The sequence below is a fragment of the Littorina saxatilis genome, linkage group LG1 (genome assembly GCF_037325665.1).
Source record: "Littorina saxatilis isolate snail1 linkage group LG1, US_GU_Lsax_2.0, whole genome shotgun sequence".
Lineage (NCBI taxonomy): Eukaryota > Metazoa > Mollusca > Gastropoda > Littorinimorpha > Littorinidae > Littorina > Littorina saxatilis.
This window is the reverse complement of record NC_090245.1, coordinates 80,688,548-80,706,777: the sequence shown is the minus strand read 5'-3', so window position 1 is coordinate 80,706,777 and position 18,230 is coordinate 80,688,548. Positions and strand designations below refer to the sequence as shown.

Genomic DNA, 18,230 nt, shown 5'->3' with positions numbered 1-18,230 from the left:
GATACAAATCCAGCGCGCTACCGACTGAGCTACATCCCCGCCCCTCTATTGTTCTGTATTCTTCCACAGATGTTGATAATGTGTTACACAGGCAGGTGACACTGGCCGGTTGAGCTGGATCAAGGCATGGCATCTGCCTCATTAGCCATATATATGACACTACAAGATGAAAGAGTAATAGCTTTGGGAAGACCAAGAGACCCAACCTGCAAACTCCCGACGTGACTTCTTACAAGTTCAATGTATGTTAAGCAAGAAAACGGCTGTGATAACATCAAACTGAAGAAAAAAAATACGATCAAATTTTAACACGTTTACACCACCTACTATTGTGGCGGGGAATAAAGCCATAGCATCTGTTCAAAGATTAATCAGACTGTGTTGTATACTGGTCGTAAAACAATTGATCGTTTGTGTAAACGTACTAGGATATGATCCTTTAAAAAAAAAAAGTTTGATGTTATTATGGATGTTCTTGTTCTTTGCATATGTTGCTAGTTTCAGAAAAGAGAAGCCTGCTAGTGCTAGTCAAGTCAATCAGTACACTTTGCAGAGCGGGACAAACTTGGAAAGGCTAAGGAGTCAGCTTGTTTTCCTCCAAACCAATTTCATGTGCCTGTGATGTGTTGGTCCCCTGCAACCATCTGGTCAAAAGTATAAAATAAAGTGATTCATGGTATGCCAAACAATGCTGCAAATTTTATCATTGTATCTCTCATCACAAGTGCCAATTTTGATTTGTGGTTTTTTTTTAAAGTAGACAAAGTAGACTTTGTGTGAGGTGGGGATAGGGGATGGGTGTGTGTTGTGTCCATCTGTCTGTCAGTCTGTCTCTATCTCTGTGTGTCTCCCACTATGACATTTTGCAAACACGTGTATGAAATAAAAGAAAGGTGCGAATAATACATAACAGTTTCAGTAAAAACATATTTTTGGGTATGAGTGTATTTATTTGTACAGTTTTGTCTAAAAATACAATTTTGTAATACGAAAATAACAACTGAAACAGAGCGACTAAAACTTGCATTTGTTGCAAAAGTAAAGTGTTTTTTTATATTCTGAATACCATAGGGTTGTCTATTGGTGTTAAATTTAATTGTTTATTTTGACGTTTCTCTGTGTGTGAAATATAAATATACTATATGCGTCTATGAAATAATATGCTAGCTTTATACCTTTAGCACATGGCCGAAACATTTCGTCTGTAACACCTAAATTGTGAAATATTTACAAGGAACAACGATGGGGAAGCTTAAAGTCAACAACTTTCAAAAAATGGCTAAAGAGGACTTTAGAGTCCTTACAGCGGTATGTAATCACTGAAATACTATGCTGTGCCCTTGTATTGTACGTGTCCTGATGTTTTTGTTACCGATCTGTCTCTCACTCTCAGTCTCAGTCTCAATCGCACTTTGTTCAACACAGTCGTCATCTGTGATGTTCCTAGGACTGGAGGGCAACAGGACAAAATGTCCTGAATCAAAAAACTAATAGGACATCATGTCCTGACTACAAAAACACAATAGGACATTCAGATCAAGCGAACCAATCATGGCACCTAACCTTTTTAGATGACTGAGAATATATGAATAGGCCCTAAAGGCAAATAAAAACTGAACAGTTCCAAATTTATTTTAATATTTTAAATGCAACAGTGTTCAGTAGCGTTACTTTCACACACACAGACACATGCTTCAGAATGTCATAAGTGATCTTTCACACACACACTGACAGTGACACACACACACACACACACACACACACACACACACACACACACACTATGCTTCAGAATTAATGTCACAAGTGACAAGTGATCTTTCACACACTTCAGAATGTCACACGTGATCATTTTCAGTGAGCTTGAACAGCTTTCTATCCTTCTTTAACTTCCATCTGCAAACAATGTCAAAAAGGTATTGATCAGGCGAGCAGGCGGTTTCTCTTTGCGGTCAAGATATTGTTCTGGGCACTGAAGCCTCTTTCCACATCAGCTGTATGGACTGGCAAGACGAGTGCGATTTCTGATCGCCCCTACTTTCGTTTCTTGCGCCTCTTCCTGCGTCTCTTCCTGAGGTTGTAGATCTATTGGCTCACCTTCTGAGGCTTCAGTCTCCGACGGGGCCGAAGGCCCTGCAACTTGACTGTCCGTGTCGTCCTTTTTTTTAACAAAGCCACTCAAAAGTGTCTGCCCTTTTCCCACGCAAACCTTTTTCTTCGGCGGCATCTTTGCAGAAATGTGGCGGCGGAAGTAAAGTGTCGCTGTCAAAAGTAGCGAGAGTTGTGGCTCTTGTAATATTGTTCGGTCGAGAGTTGCGTCCATTGTGTTATTGTTCGACCGAGAGTGAAAATTGAAGTTTAAGTAGGCCCCGATTCGAACTCGTTTTAACGGGGTTTGATACTTCAGTTTGTACAGATTCTTCTTGCAGTGACCGCTCTAGACGTAATACTATCGGACAATGACCGCTGACTTCGCGATCGGATCGGACATTTGACGGGACAGAGGTGTTTGCAATCGGTCATTTTACAACCTAAATCGGTCTATGACCGATGACCGACGCCTCGGAACATCACTGGTGATATATGTGTGTGTGTGTGTGTGTGAAGGGATTATTTGTTTTAGACCTGCTGTGAAACATGTATTATGAAGTAGGATCTCTTTGAGTGTATCTGTTGGTTGATTTTGGACAAACCAGGAAGGCTTCATTCAAGACGAAGACCAAGAAAAGTGAGGCATAATTTTGCTGATGGGGTCTATGTCGACCAAAAGAGTGGGATTCCCTGTAGGTGGAGTTCCTGGAGGGGGATTCACTGTATTCAGGGAATCCCACAGGGTGGAGTTTTTCAATAAAACTTGCAAACCATACTCAAATTTCTAAGAAATATAAAAAAAAGATTGAAAAACATCAAATTCTACCGATGTCGCCAAGCATCACGTGACTTTCAGCGATATCAGCGACACGCTACAGGAACTAAATCCTGTGGTATTCTCTGTATACAGGGAATCCCCCTCCAGGAACTCCACCTACAGGGAATCCCACTCTTTTGGTCGACATAGACCCCATCAGCCATAATTTTACCATCGCTATACCCAAAAAATAGAGGCGACTCAAATAGGCGCTCTCCCAGTTTCCGTTGCGACGATAGCCAACACTGGCTCCTACAACGTACCTATACCGGATCCATGACAATTGACATTTCCAGCAGTTACACACCTCTGTCTGACTCTGTACATCACAATGTACACTTACAAATTTGGACCTACAGATCTCTTTATTGTCTCCTGAGGCTGGAAACAACAGAGAGAGAGAAAGAGAGCCATGGCTTGCATACAGTAATGTCACTTGTCAGCCAGCAAGGTAGAACACCAAACGTTTTACGAGAATATTTTTTCTAGTGCATCCAGTGATCCAGACTGGGGAATTCTCCTCGGATCTGCAAATTTCAGAGGGAACCTGATTAGTTGTCCGATTATCTCTGAGGATGTGCTATGGCACACTGTCTTGAAGTACGTGTATGTAATTGAATAAACATGCCAGGAGAGGCCACCTTGATACTCTGCAGAAATGCCCAAAATCAATTTCCTACCCATGTCAGAGTACATGTATTTTCAAGACATTAGTTCCCCAGCCAGGTACTCATCTGGTAGGTAGCATTTAGCATACAAGGTCCAATCAGATTTTTGTTAGGTCAGTCAGTACAGTTTTATAAGGCCTAAAAAAAAATAGGTATGGTTACGGTAACCCGACCTACCCTATTTTTAGGGGCCGATCCTATAACTTTTTATTACATTTGTCAAAAACAAAAACAAAAACAACGAGTGCAAAAAACGCAATGAAAGCGAAAGCGCCCGAGTCGCACACTTATTTCCCTGTCAAGTAGGTTTAATTTGTACACATTAGAAAAAAAAGTTTTAAAAAAAAAAGTTATTGCCTACCTACCTACCCTATTTTTTTTTGGCTATGTTACCGTAACCACACCTATTTTTTGTTGTTGCCTAAATTAGAACATAAAATAGGCCTGGGAACAACTGATCATTTCATTGGCATATTTTCTGTGATATTGATGAAAAGGCCTAGGAACAACTGATCATTTCATTGGCATATTTTCTCCTCTTGTCCAGGTTGAGATGGGGATGAAGAATCACGAGTTGGTGCCAAGTCCTTTGGTGGCAGCCATAGCACAGCTACGTGGAGGGGGCTGCCATAAGGTGCTGAAAAACCTCTGCAGAATGAAACTTCTTGCTTATGAAAGAGGTGGCAGGAATTGTAAGTTGTTGAATAATTTTGCTTTACTGGTGTGTGTGTGCGAGACAGAGCATGCATATGTGGGGAGTGTAGTTTACTCCTCGATATGGGAGTTTTAATGTGTAAAATGCGTGGTCTCTCTATTAGCAAAAGATAGTGACTAATTGCTCAGTGAACTACTTACAAAAATACATGTTGTTTGAATGCTCTCTAGCTTATACAGATAAATAGATATAAATGTTTATTTTGTATTTAGTTTTCATTTTTAGTAAATAATGCCTAACTCAGCTTAGAGATATTGTGTCTTAAAAGTTAAAAAAAACAACAGCAAAACAAACTTTAGAATGTGTTAGTTACTCGGTTGACCTTTTCATCCTGTTTTATTGAAGACCGTAATTTGCTGGAAAGGAGAATACACTGTCCAAGGTTAAACTGCTGGTAATTTTAACGATTTTGTGGAAAAGGAGTCTTGTTAATTGTTTGTAGAGGCATTTCGTTTTATCACGGAGTCTAATTTTGTGTGTGTGCTTGATTCATTGTCTACAACAGTTGAAGGTTACAGACTGACAAACAGTGGCTATGATTTCCTGGCGCTAAGAGTTCTGTGTGGACGTGACACCATTACTTCATTTGGGCGACAGATTGGCGTTGGGAAAGAATCCGGTATGTTTGTCAGACCTTATAATGATACATGTTTAACAATTTCAGAACAGCCAAGTGGCGGAGTCTGGGCTGTGTTTGTCAGCATCTTTGTAAATCATTGCATTGCACATTTTGTTATTTTATAAAATCGCTGAATATACATCTACTAATGAATTACGGGAAGACAAAAATATACACAGTGATAATGATATCAGGGCTGTACCTTAACACCCGCCTGACCGCCCAAGGCTGGTTTAAATAGCATCGGGCGAATTAAAAATTCCTCTTCACCCGCCCACCTGGTGGCCCTAAATTTCGTTGACCGCAAACGCGACACTGTTAATCGGAACGGCTGGCGAGTAAAGAAGCTCTCGCGTTTTTCGTCTGCTACTGGATGCCATGTTTCTCGCATCGCTCGAGACTTTCTTTTCTCTAGCAGTCGAAGTTTTGAACTTTCACTTTATACACGCGTTTGAGCAACAATATGGAGATTTCGCGACGCTTTAACTCAACCTTCAGAAAACAGACGATGGAGAGAGAGTTTGTAAAAAAAAAAGTTTGTCAAAAAATCAAAATGACGATGAAAAGCGTCAAAGGAAAACTGACGAACAACAAGATTGGCTTGTGTACGGCGAAACGAAGAAATGCATTGCACATGGTATCGAACCCACGCAAAAAGAGAAAGGCCGCGGGAATCAGTGTTTGTGATAGGATCGAACAGAAAACAACCAGGACCACGAACGGTCTGTTCCTCACACTACTTCGTCTTAGATAAATACTGCTCAGAACATACATGGGCGCTTTTCAAAATAGTAAGAATTTTCAGACAGATGAATTTTTCAAAATGACTTTAATCAAATCAACTTTCTTGTGAGTTAGAATGATTAAGGAAACATTAAAGTATTCAAAACACAAAATGGGCACTCTTTGTCTAAAACAGTGGAGAAGAAAAAAATAATTAATGAAAATAAACAAGGAAAAAATGTCAGTGGTGTTACCATGTTTTGAATTTTTTTTTATCAAACAAAATAAGGCGATATCATACTGATTTGCATATGGATTGAAGAGCCTAAAGATGATCTCCCAATTGATCATGATTGAACATGTATCGCTGCACTGAAATATCAGGTTTCAGAGCATAAATGTGCCTTTCGCTCTGATTTACTGTTTTTTTATCATTGTCTTTCACACGGAGCAGATGAAGGAGTGATAAAATTTTTACGATTATTTTTTTGTGTATGCTTTGGACTTAAAGGCATAAACACAAAGCATTGTACTGATTAAAATGTCCAAGGAATTATGGACAAAAATTAAAAAATAGCATGGTAACACCACTGACATAGCGGTAACACCACTGACAGTCGGTAACACCACTGACAATCATCATACAAAAATTGAATTTATTATAAATTGGAAATAAGATACTTGTCACCATGAACATTCATTATAAATTTGAAACCCAAAAGAGACTTCTGATAAAGTGAAATTATCATAACTTTAACTATTCAGAGGTACATTCATTGTAGGCAACAGTGAAACAAATTACTTTTGGTAACACCAATGACATAAACACCATTCATTAAAGAATTTGTAATGAGATTTCAAGAACAACACAATTTATCAGTAATGCTCATGTTAAAACTGAACACTGACATTGTTTTGAACAGGTTTTATGCATAAATGTCACAAACTTATTCCAAAAAGGTAACAAAACTTGACATTAGTAACACCACTGACAGTTGGTAACACCGCTGACAACTGGTAACACTAATGGCATACTGACATCATCGTTATGCCATTTTCACAACTTGAACATAAATGTAGCACATTGCAAATGCACATGGTTAATGCGACAGCTCAAATAATTGTTCCAAACAGATTACAAGCACAAACAGAAAACTTAGGGGGGGAAAATGCAAGCAAATACAACATGACAATAAAGAAAAAAGTAACAGGCAGTAATACAAATGAGATATGCTTGCATCCATCTCATTTCATTTCTTTCCTGGGCACAAAAGAAAGTTACAGTAATATGTGCACCTGCACTCTTCAGGCAGCGTTTCTTGACAGAATGCATGGCAGTAATAAAAAAGGCTTGGTAGTAGAAAAATGAACAATGTCTTGCGGTGCATTTGATACCAGAACCTCGTCAAGTTGACAATACCCTTGCAGAAAATCATATGCTTCAAGCCTTCAACTTTCCCACCACCGCTCTCCATATTGCCTCATCAACTGAAAACTGGTCTGCTGCATTGCTAGTACGAACAGGCTGTGGGATGACGGCCAGAATTTTGTCATGGTCATACCAACAGAGATCTTGGTATGTTTTGGGCCAGAAGAAAGTGTTAGTAAATCCCTTGCCCACCGCATTCATACAGTCCACATAGACCTCTTCACCATCAACCTCCACAACCACCCCAGGATACGGCTTTCGCTTTCTGGGTCTGCATCTCTCCTTTGTCGGTAACGACGCTGTTTTTCAGCAGCAGATAGGGCCATGACTGCGGTATATACGCCAGCTCCTAAGACAAAAGTGTACATACTTAGCATGTGTTTGTTATAATGCATGCTACAATTGATATAACATGATATATAACTTGCAATGTATAGCTCCACGCTACATAAAGTACCAGCAACTACTTCTTTAAGCATCCTGCCCAGTCCCTAGCATCCTCTTTCCCATGTATGCATTCCAGTAGTCTTTTCAATTAACGTTGCCCGTCTCTGCTGTGTGAAATACACCAAAAAGACCTTCGAATGTCAGTGGTGTTACCATTCTGTCAGTGGTGTTACCCTACAGCATGGTAACACCACTGACGGTAACACCACTGACAAAATGAAGTTTAAAAAATAATGACTGCTCCCCCAAGCATGCGTGATCCAAAGTTCTTGCACCATGTGGAAGTGGTTTACTAATACCACTAACTGAGCTATCAGTTTCTCCCCTGAGTGTGTTTTATTGCAACTGCACCTAGTAACACCACTGACAATATTTACAAACATACCCTTACCTGCTTCGCTTCCAAAGGCTTGTAAATGGTCCACAGCTCACAGTGCCGGCTTTCTCTGCATTCAAGTTATGGAGGGTAAAGGGAAGGAGCTCTCAGCGAATATAAAGATGGATAGCAAGGGGGGAAACCAATGTTTTCCACCAAACTTGTGTGATGGTAACACCACTGACATGAAACCGTGGGACAATGATTTTTTCATCTTCAGTTTATTTTTTCTGTCATTCTGTTGGCAGAAAGGGGTAAATAGAATTTGAAATGTAAAGTTCATGGATAAATAACCTTAAAAATAATTTTTCTGGACAGCCTGAATTTTTTTTCAAGAATTTTATGGACAGTTCAAGTTTACCATGTTTTACGTGGGACAGCTATTTTTAGCCACCCACTCGATATTGTATGGACAATAGTAATAATCAAAAGCAATATTTGATAAAAAAAGTTAGACCCCACTTCTTGTACAATGGTTGCTCTTTACGATAAAACAATTTGCATCGAGAAATACTGATACGTTTATTGGTAAGATTTTATGAAAGTACAGGGACAAGAAAATTCTTACTTTTTTGAAAACCACCCACATATTATACTATGTGTTTGTCATAATTGTGTCTTTTGTGTGTTTGTGGTAGTTATAAATATAAGTATGGTAAATGCATGCATTGTTAGTAGTATTATTAATGTATTTCTTTTGTGTTTGTTGTTGTCGCACAACATATGTCAGTACAAGCCGCTGAGGTGGTTGTAAGAAATCCGGGCTGGTTGGGGGCCCGGTTCAAATTGCTGACTTACCGGCCCCACAAAACAGTTAAGGTACACCCCTGTGAAATTATCTTAAATTATGTGAATTCAAGAACTATTTTTCTGAATTTTCCAGATGTGTACGTTGTTGCTGATGAAGACATGAAAGAGTATGCCTTGAAGCTACACAGGTATGCATCTGTTGTCTTCATTTTACTCATGTAAGGCCTAAAAAAAATTAGGTGTGGTTACGGTAACCCGACCTACCTTATTTTTAGGGGCCGACCCTATAACTTTTTATTACATTTGTCCGCAAAAACACAAGAAAACGAGTGCAGAAAACGCAATGAAAGCGAAAGCGCCCGAGTCGCACACTTATTTCCCTGTCAAGTAGGTTTTAATTTGTACACATTAGAAAAAAGTTTTAAAAAAGAAAAGTGATTGCCTACCTTCCTACCCTATTTTTTTTTGGCTATGTTACCGTAACATAGCTGCCAACCCTCCCTAGAAAACCGGGAAATTCCTGATTTTATGTCCAGTCCCGGATTTTCCCGAATAGTGCAAAAGTTTCCCGATTAAATTTTTTTCGAGTATAGTTATATAATGACTGGAGTGTATTTTCAAGCGCCTGTACTCGGCGTGGTTTCACTTCTGAACTCTCGTTCAGCACGAGGCTTCGTCACACAAACGCTGTGATCAAAATCGAAACTAAACGAGAATAGGCGAGATTTGTGGCTAGCGCATGCGCTTCAGTCGAATGTGGATGAGAAGCAGAAGAAGAAACAGCAACAGACGACCACAAAATGAAGAAAACAACAGTCCAGCGGCCGAAAGTCGGCCCGAAAGTTCTTGTAAAATTTCAAAAGAGTTACAAACAAGAGTATGACTTCATCTCCGAATCGACAAGACGCGGCATACATTTCTCGTTTTGCACCAAGTGCCGCGAAGATATAAGCATCGGACATGGAGGCCGGGGGGATATTGAAGCTCAATCAAGAACAGCAAAACATGAACGGAACCGGGGGACAGCCGTCCAGAAAGATTACCCAACTGTTCGCTTCAGACGTCAATGTTCGAACTATGAACGCTGATCCGTGCCAGTTATGCTGTTGTGAACTGTGATGGCAACAGCAATCTCCTAGTTCATACCCCTGGAAGGTGTAGTGTGTTGTGACTTTTGGATTCTGAAATAAACTCAAGGAAGTAACTAACATGAACTATGATTTTGGTGCGGTTGTGAACTGTGATAGCAAAAGATATCTTCCCCGGCCCCACACAATTGGAAGATGTGAGTGTCAAGAAGTATGAAATACTGTAGAAGGAAGCTTGACGTGCATTGGTAAGTCACTACATCTACTCTCTCTCCAGCTCATTCTTCCTTTTTTGTGACAAAATTTGCTGCCAGAAACTGGCAATTATAATCCTCAGAATGCACCAGATTGCACCATTTTGCATCCTTTTTTGCCTCACATGCGAAGCAAAAGTGAGTATGTACTCACCCGAGTCGTCCGTCCGTCCGTCCGTCCGTCCGTCCGTCCGGACGTCCGTCCGTCCGTCCGTCCGGAAAACTTTAACGTTGGATATTTCTTGGACACTATTCAGTCTATCAGTACCAAATTTGGCAAGATGGTGTATGATGACAAGGCCCCAAAAAACATACATAGCATCTTGACCTTGCTTCAAGGTCAAGGTCGCAGGGGCCATAAATGTTGTCTAAAAAACAGCTATTTTTCACATTTTTCCCATTTTCTCTGAAGTTTTTGAGATTCAATACCTCACCTATATATGATATATAGGGCAAAGTAAGCCCCATCTTTTGATACCAGTTTGGTTTACCTTGCTTCAAGGTCAAGGTCACAGGAGCTCTTCAAAGTTGGATTGTATGCATATTTTGAAGTGACCTTGACCCTGAACTATGGAAGATAACTGTTTCAAACTTAAAAATTATGTGGGGCACATGTTATGCTTTCATCATGAGACACATTTGGTCACATATGATCAAGGTCAAGGTCACTTTGACCCTTTTGAAATGTGACCAAAATAAGGTAGTGAAACACTAAAAGTGACCATATCTCATGGTAGAAAGAGCCAATAAGCACCATTGTACTTCCTATGTCTTGAATTAACAGCTTTGTGTTGCATGACCTTGGGTGACCTTGACCTTGGGTCAAGGTCACATGTATTTTGGTAGGAAAAATGTGTAAAGCAGTTCTTAGTGTATGATGTCATTGCTAGGTTTAGTTATTTGACCTTGACCCTGAAGGTCAAGGTCATGTAAAGGTCAAGGTCAAGCATGTGAGTCGTATGGGCTTTGCCCTTCTTGTTTGAAATATTTTACGGGGGGGCATGCCCCCGGACCCCCCTAGCATTCTAGGCGCTTCGCGCCCAGATGCTCATTCCTCCCTATTTTTATCTGGAAAAAGTTGGCAGCTATGCGTAACCACACCTATTTTTTGTGTGTGCCTAATGACATGCTACAAGCAGTTATGTAATAATAGTCACTAATAATGGCATTACACTTAGTGTTTTGTTATTGAGTCACTTGAGAAAAAGTGACTCTATGTAATCGGTCAGTGTTAGTCTGTCCGGCCGGCCGGCCGTAGACACCACCTTAACGTTGGACTTTTCTCGGAAACTATCAAAGCGATCGGGCTCATATTTTGTTTAGTCGTGACCTCCAATGACCTCTACACTTTAACGATGGTTTCGTTGACCTTTGACCTTTTTCAAGGTCACAGGTCAGCGTCAAAGGAAAAATTAGACATTTTATATCTTTGACAAAGTTCATCGGATGTGATTGAAACTTTGTAGGATTATTCTTTACATCAAAGTATTTACATCTGTAGCCTTTTACGAACGTTATCAGAAAAACAAGGGAGATAACTAGCCTTTTCTGTTCGGCAACACACAACTTAACGTTGGGCTTTTCTCGGAAACTATAAAAGTGACCGGGCTCAAATTTTATGTGAACGTGACTCATTGTGTTGTGAATAGCAATTTCTTCCTGTCCATCTGATGCCTCATATAATATTCAGAACTGCGAAAGTGACTCGATCGAGCGTTTGCTCTTCTTGTTATTGTTGTTTTTAAGCCAGCAAAGAATGTTGGTCCTACACTTTAAAACCTTTTTCAGCTTCTGTATCTGAAGTAGTTTCTTTTCTATGATATTTTTTTCTCTCGCGTAGTTGTTAATTTCTTTTATGTGGTTTGTTACTTTTGATGTTTAAAGTTGAGTATGTTTGTTGTGTGCTTTCTCTCTAGATTGGGCAGAACATCCTTCAGACAGCTGAAAAACAAGAGAGATTATCACAAACACAGGAAGAGCATCTCCTGGCTTTACCTCTCTCGTCTCTCGGCTACAAAGGAGCATGCATATATGAAGGTAAAAATAAGTGATTAGAATTATCTCTTCAGTTAAATGTGTAGTGAGAGTGTTTGATTTCTCCATTGCTATTTCCTTGAGAGTGTTCTTTGTATTTGTTTTTTTTCAAGGAAGAACTACATGACATTGTGTTTCAGGCATTGTATGAACATGGGTTTCCAGTCCCGAAGCCAGCAGACGTCAATCGCCATGCAGTGGTGATGCAGCTGGTTCCAGGCTATCCCTTGTGAGTGATATTTCATGATATTTTTAATCATTGTGACCTATGAAGGAAATGACACTGTTTCATTTCTTTATGAGATGGACTAAATATATATATCCTCTTGTTTTAGCCAAAATAAGAGCTTTGATGGCATATTTTGTGTAGCTGCCGATTCCTGCAAACTTAAATCCTAAGCTGGTTGATCTGTATTTCTCAAAGTGCACAGATAACGGAAAACATTGCACGCTGTATTTTTGTCATTCGTTGCTTTGTTAAGTGTCTGGTAACAAGAAAAAATTAATTGACATCTTTAGCAAAATGTTGTTAACTTCATGCAACCCTCTGTTACTAAGTGTTACCTCACTGCTTCATCAGGTGTCAAGTGCATGGACTGAAGGATAAAGAAGCCTTGTATAGTGAATGCATGGAGTTGATCGTCAAACTGGCAGAGAATGGCGTCATTCATTCTGACTTCAACGAGTTCAACCTCATGCTGGATGCTGACGATCACGTCATCATGATTGACTTCCCTCAGATGGTGTCTATGTCTCACACAAACGCTCAAATGTGAGTACTAAATGACTATAGGTATTGGTGACCTGCAGGCATGTGTTTAGTGTGCATGCACAGTTTGTCTGTTGAATGTATTTGAAGGAATTAGACGTATGGTTTTTTTAAGTTGCATACACTGCATTTAGAAATGGAAGACTGGAATTCACATGAACATGTTGCTGTGAAGTAGAGTAATCTCCCTTACTCCAGCAACAGTGTGGTGGCAGCTGGCATAGTTGGACAGATAAACACCTAAGCTACAGCTTAACCATGAACTCACTCTTCTCAAGGAGGAAGAGACTTACCTGAGAGACTTATCATGTAATCATACTGGCCTTACATTTTGCCATCAATTGTGAACTTTTATTTGGTGATTTTATAATCTAGTGAAAGAAAATGATTTGACAAACCACAAAAATGATGGACCAAGTTCATTCTGGATGTACCTTATCATTTCCACTATAAAACCATTTTGATTTGCAGGGGATGTTTAGCTTTAAGGGAGCATCACGGTTATTGTGTAGTGGTAATGTAAATCACTACAGCCATTTGTGTCATGTCCAAATGTTGATTTGTTGGGTACATGTATATCCTTTGGTATGTGCAGGTACTTTGACCGTGATGTGCAGTGCATCAGGGACTTCTTTTCCAAGAGATTTGCCTATGAAAGTGAACTCTTCCCCACCTTCAAAGACATTGTGTGAGTTTACATGTGAAATATTCAGAAATAGAAACTTAAGTAATAGAAGAATGTTGAGTTATGCAAATGTGGTCTGGTCGGTGAGGTTCCACTTGCCCGGAGCAGTGAAGAAACAGACTAGACTGAAGCTAAAGAGAAACAAAATCTGAAAAGCTGTCAGTTGCCGAACCGCCCAACACCAAATTGTATGACTAGTTCCATTTGCATTTGTCATAAAATTGGATAGATATGATGATGATGGTGATGATTTCATTGCTTACTCTCTTTCGTAAGGCCTAAAAAAAAAATAGGTGTGGTTACGGTAACCCGACCTACCCTATTTTTAGGGGCCGACCCTATAACTTTTTATTACATTTGTCAAAAAAAAAAAGAGAAAAAAAAAGAAAATGCGTGCAGAAAACGCAATGAAAGCGAAAGCGCCCGAGTCGCACACTTATTTCCCTGTCAAGTAGGTTTAATTTGTACACATTAGAAAAAAAGTTTAAAAAAAAAATTAAAAAAAGATTGCCTACCTTCCTACCCTATTTTTTGGGGCTATGTTACCGTAACCACACCTAATTTTTTGGGGGGCCTAATCCAGTACATGTACTTGCAAAAACAAAGAAGTACAAAATCAAATGCATTTACTGTCTGTATAGGTAACAGAATGTTAACCTCAGGCTTGTTTACATGGACACAAAACATGCACAACAATAAAGAGAAAATTTGCCACCTGATGAAGTCTGTGGAATTATGCAATTGCAAATTACTGATTGTTAGAATAGTTTCAAATGGAAACATTTTAAGGGGAATTCTTCCCCTGTATACAATTTGACTCACCATTTCAGATCTGGCCAGGCTTTCACTTGGGACAAGACCATCATATACCAACAATCGACAGTCCAGGTGCTTTCTGTTTAGAGTGACAATTTTTGGGATGAATTGAATAAACAGACACGAGTAGAAATCTCTGAAATTAATTCATCTGAACAATCTCACTATGCACAGGAAGTAGTTGTGATGTTGATTTGTTGTCGTGTGTACTAGTCGAGGGATGTTCTTATCCCATGTAAAGGCCATATCAGATCTGAGATAGCGAGCCACTGTTTTTACAGAAAGGTCTTGGCTTGGGGAAGTCCTAGGAAATAGCTGGTTGTGTTCAGAGGAAGGACTGTGTCTATAAATTTTTATAGTACATGCATGTTATTCAGAAAGCTGTACATAACTAGCTGTTGTGTTTGGTTTGATTTCAGGAGGACTGGAAACTTGGATCGTGAGGTTGCTGCCAGCGGTTTCACAAAGACCATGGCATCTACTTTTGATGAGGTGATTTCTTCATCTTTGTGTATTTTGGGGGACTGTGGGTGTGTCGCTTAAAATCTTTCTTCTGTCTCTGTGGGATTACTCATTTATGATTATCTTCATCTCCGAGGACGCGTTTTTAAATTTGTCTCCCCGGGAAGAAAGCAGCCCGAATTTCCATGAGGGTAACCTCACTGGACTGTAAATCTTATCCAATCCAATCCAATCCAATAGTATTTACTACATCTTCATTTGGTTTTCATTTGTTCCTATTTCATTCAGTTGTAATATACTGTAGTTATAGGATTGGGGGGGGGGGGGGGTTCTTTTGTTACTTAGTTCTTTCACTGCATTCCATTACTGTTCTCATAACTTGTGATAGTGGAAGTATGTGCAATGTGGAATGGTCCTTATTTTTTAGGTGCTTGAGTAGTTCTGTGATGGTAGTAGTTTTGTGCAATGTGACTCAAGGTTCAGGTGCTTGAGCAGATCTGTGATAGTCTGTTAATACTGTTGTTTTAAACTGTCTAACTGGCTAGATTATGATTATATAATTTTATGTGATGATCTGACTAAATGATAATAATTACGTGTACTACTTACTTTTAAATGGTTTATAATTTTTAGGTATTGTTCTAGTATTCACTAATGTTGCATTGATATTACTGGCACCCCTTTAAACGGATATGGCTCTTACCTTTACAAGGCGACGATGTGAATTTGTGATGTAGATATGTGGCTGGTTATGTGTGAGTATGCAAATAATTGTGGGTGTGTGTGTGTGTGTGAGTTGTGTCTGTGTGTGCATGACAGTGTAATGTACGTATGTATGCGTGCATGGTGATGTGTGTCTGCATATGTGTCTGGTTGGTTTTTATTTTATTTTTACCGTGCCGTGCCAAGATGTAATCCTTTTGCAAAATTGGTGAATAAATATCTTGTATCTTGTATCGTGTGCACATTCATTGGGTTCCAATTAATCTTTGTTTGAAGAAAGATTGCTGTCCTTCACACATGACTTTTATTTTCAGTTTGTTGATGAATTGGGGCCGCGGACACGAGAAGGCAGTGAGACAGACACTGCAGAAGAGAGCGAGGGTGATGCCAGTGAAGGAGATGAAACAGACACTGGTGATGAAGAGCAGGAGGAGGAAGAAAATGCTACTCGGCACCAACACGTTAAAAAGCCTGTTGTTGATCCCAGAGATGAACAACTCAACTACAGACTCTCGCTTCTCAATGTTGATGGAGGTGGGACTGAAGCGTCACCAGAAGGACAGATTGCAGCTGAAGCGATAAAAGGTGAAGTCGAAGTTTGTGACGGTGAAGCTGAAGCAGCCACAGACAGGACTGATGAAAGTAAGGCAGAAGTTCATTCGTCTAACACAGACAATGTTGGTGCAGAAAATACAGAATTTATTTCACTAAAGACGAAAGCTGTTGAACTGGCTTCTAAGACGGAGGAACAGGAAAAGGAGTTGTCTGACGAAAGTGACAATGACAACCTGAGTGTTGGCCACAGGGAACACTGTGACACTGCCAGTGTCAGCAGCTCCATTCACCCAGTGATTGTGGAGAGACGCGCAAGAGCACAGGCCAAGAAGGTTGCGGCCAAACAGAAACATCAGCGCATCAGGAAAAAGGGAGAGGCGGCGCTCAACACGCAGAGGCGGAGAGATAACAGGGCAGAAATAAGTACATCATCGTCGTCATTCTGGCTTGATTAGAAGTGTAAGATGCTGTTTGTCACAAAGAACTTGTGATTGAAACAAAAGTAATTTATAAGCAATAACATTTGCCACGGGAGAAGTATACATGCTCTTGGTAGATCTTCTTCTTCTTCGTTCATGGGCTTAGACTACCACGTTCACTCATGATTTTAGCACGAGTGGATTTTTACGTGTATGGCCGTTTTTACCCCGCCATTCAGGCAGCATACGCCGATTTCGGGGGAGGCATGCTGGGTATTTTTGTGTTTCTATACCCCACCGAACTCTGACATGGATTTCAGGATCTTTTTCGTGCGCACTTGGTCTTGTGCTTGCGTGTACACACGAAGGGGGTTAAGTCACTAGCAGGTCTGCACATAAGTTGACCTGGGAGATCGGAAAAATCTCCACTCTTAACCCACCAGGCGGCAGCGACCAGGATTCAAACTCACGACCTCCCGATTAGGAGGCCGACGTCTTGCCACTGCGCCCGTCTCTTGGTAGATCTGAAAAGAAGATTAAACAGTCCATTTTACTGCTTGTGACAAACGCGTGCTTAGCTCTGCATTTGTGGTAACTGTGGTGATACAGTAGTCAGCTTATGGATACTTCTGAGGGTTATGGAAACATAACATTGGGGACAGCCTGCGCGGTGCAGCTAATTTTATCCAAGTAGAAAATATAGGAACTGTAAGCCTTTATGTGGCATATGAACACACTTCTTCATGGTTTTCCACACCTGCAAGTTCAAAACTAGGTGTGTGATATTGCAGTTACAGACTTGATCAGCATAAAGATTCTCTAATCTTTCGGGCTGCATTTCTCACGAACTGAACAGACATTTGATTCATTAGGGACATGTGGGCGGGGATGTAGCTCAGTCGGTAGCGCGCTGGATTTGTATCCAGTTGGCCGCTGTCAGCGTGAGTTTGTCCCCATGTTTGGCGAGAGATTTATTTCTCAGAGTCAACTTTGTGTGCAGACTCTCCTCGGTGTCCGAACACCCCCGTGTGTACACGCAAGCACAAGTGCGCACGAAAAAGATCCTGTAGTCCATGTCAGAGTTCGGTGGGTTATAGAAACACGAAAATACCCAGCATGCTCCCCCGAAAGCGGCGTATGGCTGCCTAAATGGCGGGGTAAATACGGTCATACACGTAAACGCTGTGGGAGTTTCAGCCCATGAATGAACAAACAAACAAACATTAGGGACATGTGCAGCACAAGTGACTGATGGGAGCTCGGTGTACATGTTACTTTTATTTGCGATATATATTGGAGTGTACAGATGAACATACAAGACTGTTATGCGTGCAGTTAGATTTTGTCAGTTTTGTTTGTATTTTTAATTCTCTTCAAACTGCGTGTGTGTGTGAAACTGAAAGCGCCAGAGAAACTTTACACTCGTACATCCAAGATTAGCCCACAAATCACATTTGTGGGCTAAAGTGATTGGAATCATTTATTCTTGCATACAAAGTATTACAAACATTAAGAGGAAAAAGGTATGTGTGCAGAAAATCATATTAAAAGATTCTTTCATTCAGAAAACATCCCTGCATTCACTGCCCCTTGAATACCTTTGACACAGCAACTGCTCTCTTACAAACATAAAAAGTACATTCACAAGTGTGCAGCTGACAAACAAAAATTCTAAATAAAGACAAAATCTCAATAACCAACAAAGGAGACACATTTTATATAATTTTTACATCCACGTACACAAGGGATCAAAATCATTTTTTTTGGTATACATACATTTCCATTCACAC

At 40.1% G+C, this 18,230-nt stretch overlaps 1 protein-coding gene and 1 long non-coding RNA gene across 2 annotated transcripts; one reads left to right on the top strand and one right to left on the bottom strand.

The window, feature by feature from the left end:
* Window positions 1-1,173: 1,173 nt before the first annotated feature.
* On the top strand, window positions 1,174-17,778 carry LOC138981086 (uncharacterized). Its single transcript, XM_070353921.1, has 10 exons — window positions 1,174-1,308; window positions 4,124-4,268; window positions 4,797-4,910; window positions 8,769-8,823; window positions 11,894-12,014; window positions 12,152-12,240; window positions 12,592-12,783; window positions 13,376-13,468; window positions 14,701-14,773; window positions 15,781-17,778. Exons 1-10 carry the CDS (start codon window positions 1,243-1,245, stop codon window positions 16,474-16,476), a joined length of 1,644 nt encoding a protein of 547 aa, XP_070210022.1. The 5' UTR covers window positions 1,174-1,242; the 3' UTR covers window positions 16,477-17,778.
* LOC138981176 (uncharacterized) lies at window positions 14,075-15,035 on the bottom strand. The gene is made up of 2 exons (XR_011460583.1): window positions 14,940-15,035; window positions 14,075-14,819 (listed from the first exon to the last, which is right to left on the bottom strand). It is a non-coding gene; the product is annotated as an uncharacterized lncRNA (long non-coding RNA).
* Window positions 17,779-18,230: the final 452 nt, after the last annotated feature.

Excerpts from the sequence above, each read along its gene's own strand:
- LOC138981086 (XM_070353921.1), top strand. The coding sequence starts at position 1,243 with ATGGGGAAGCTTAAAGTCAACAACTTTCAAAAAATGGCTAAAGAGGAC. Across the intron at positions 1,309-4,123 it reads ACTTTAGAGTCCTTACAGCG|GTTGAGATGGGGATGAAGAA; the intron begins GTATGTAATCAC and ends CCTCTTGTCCAG. Across the intron at positions 12,784-13,375 it reads TCTCACACAAACGCTCAAAT|GTACTTTGACCGTGATGTGC; the intron begins GTGAGTACTAAA and ends TGGTATGTGCAG.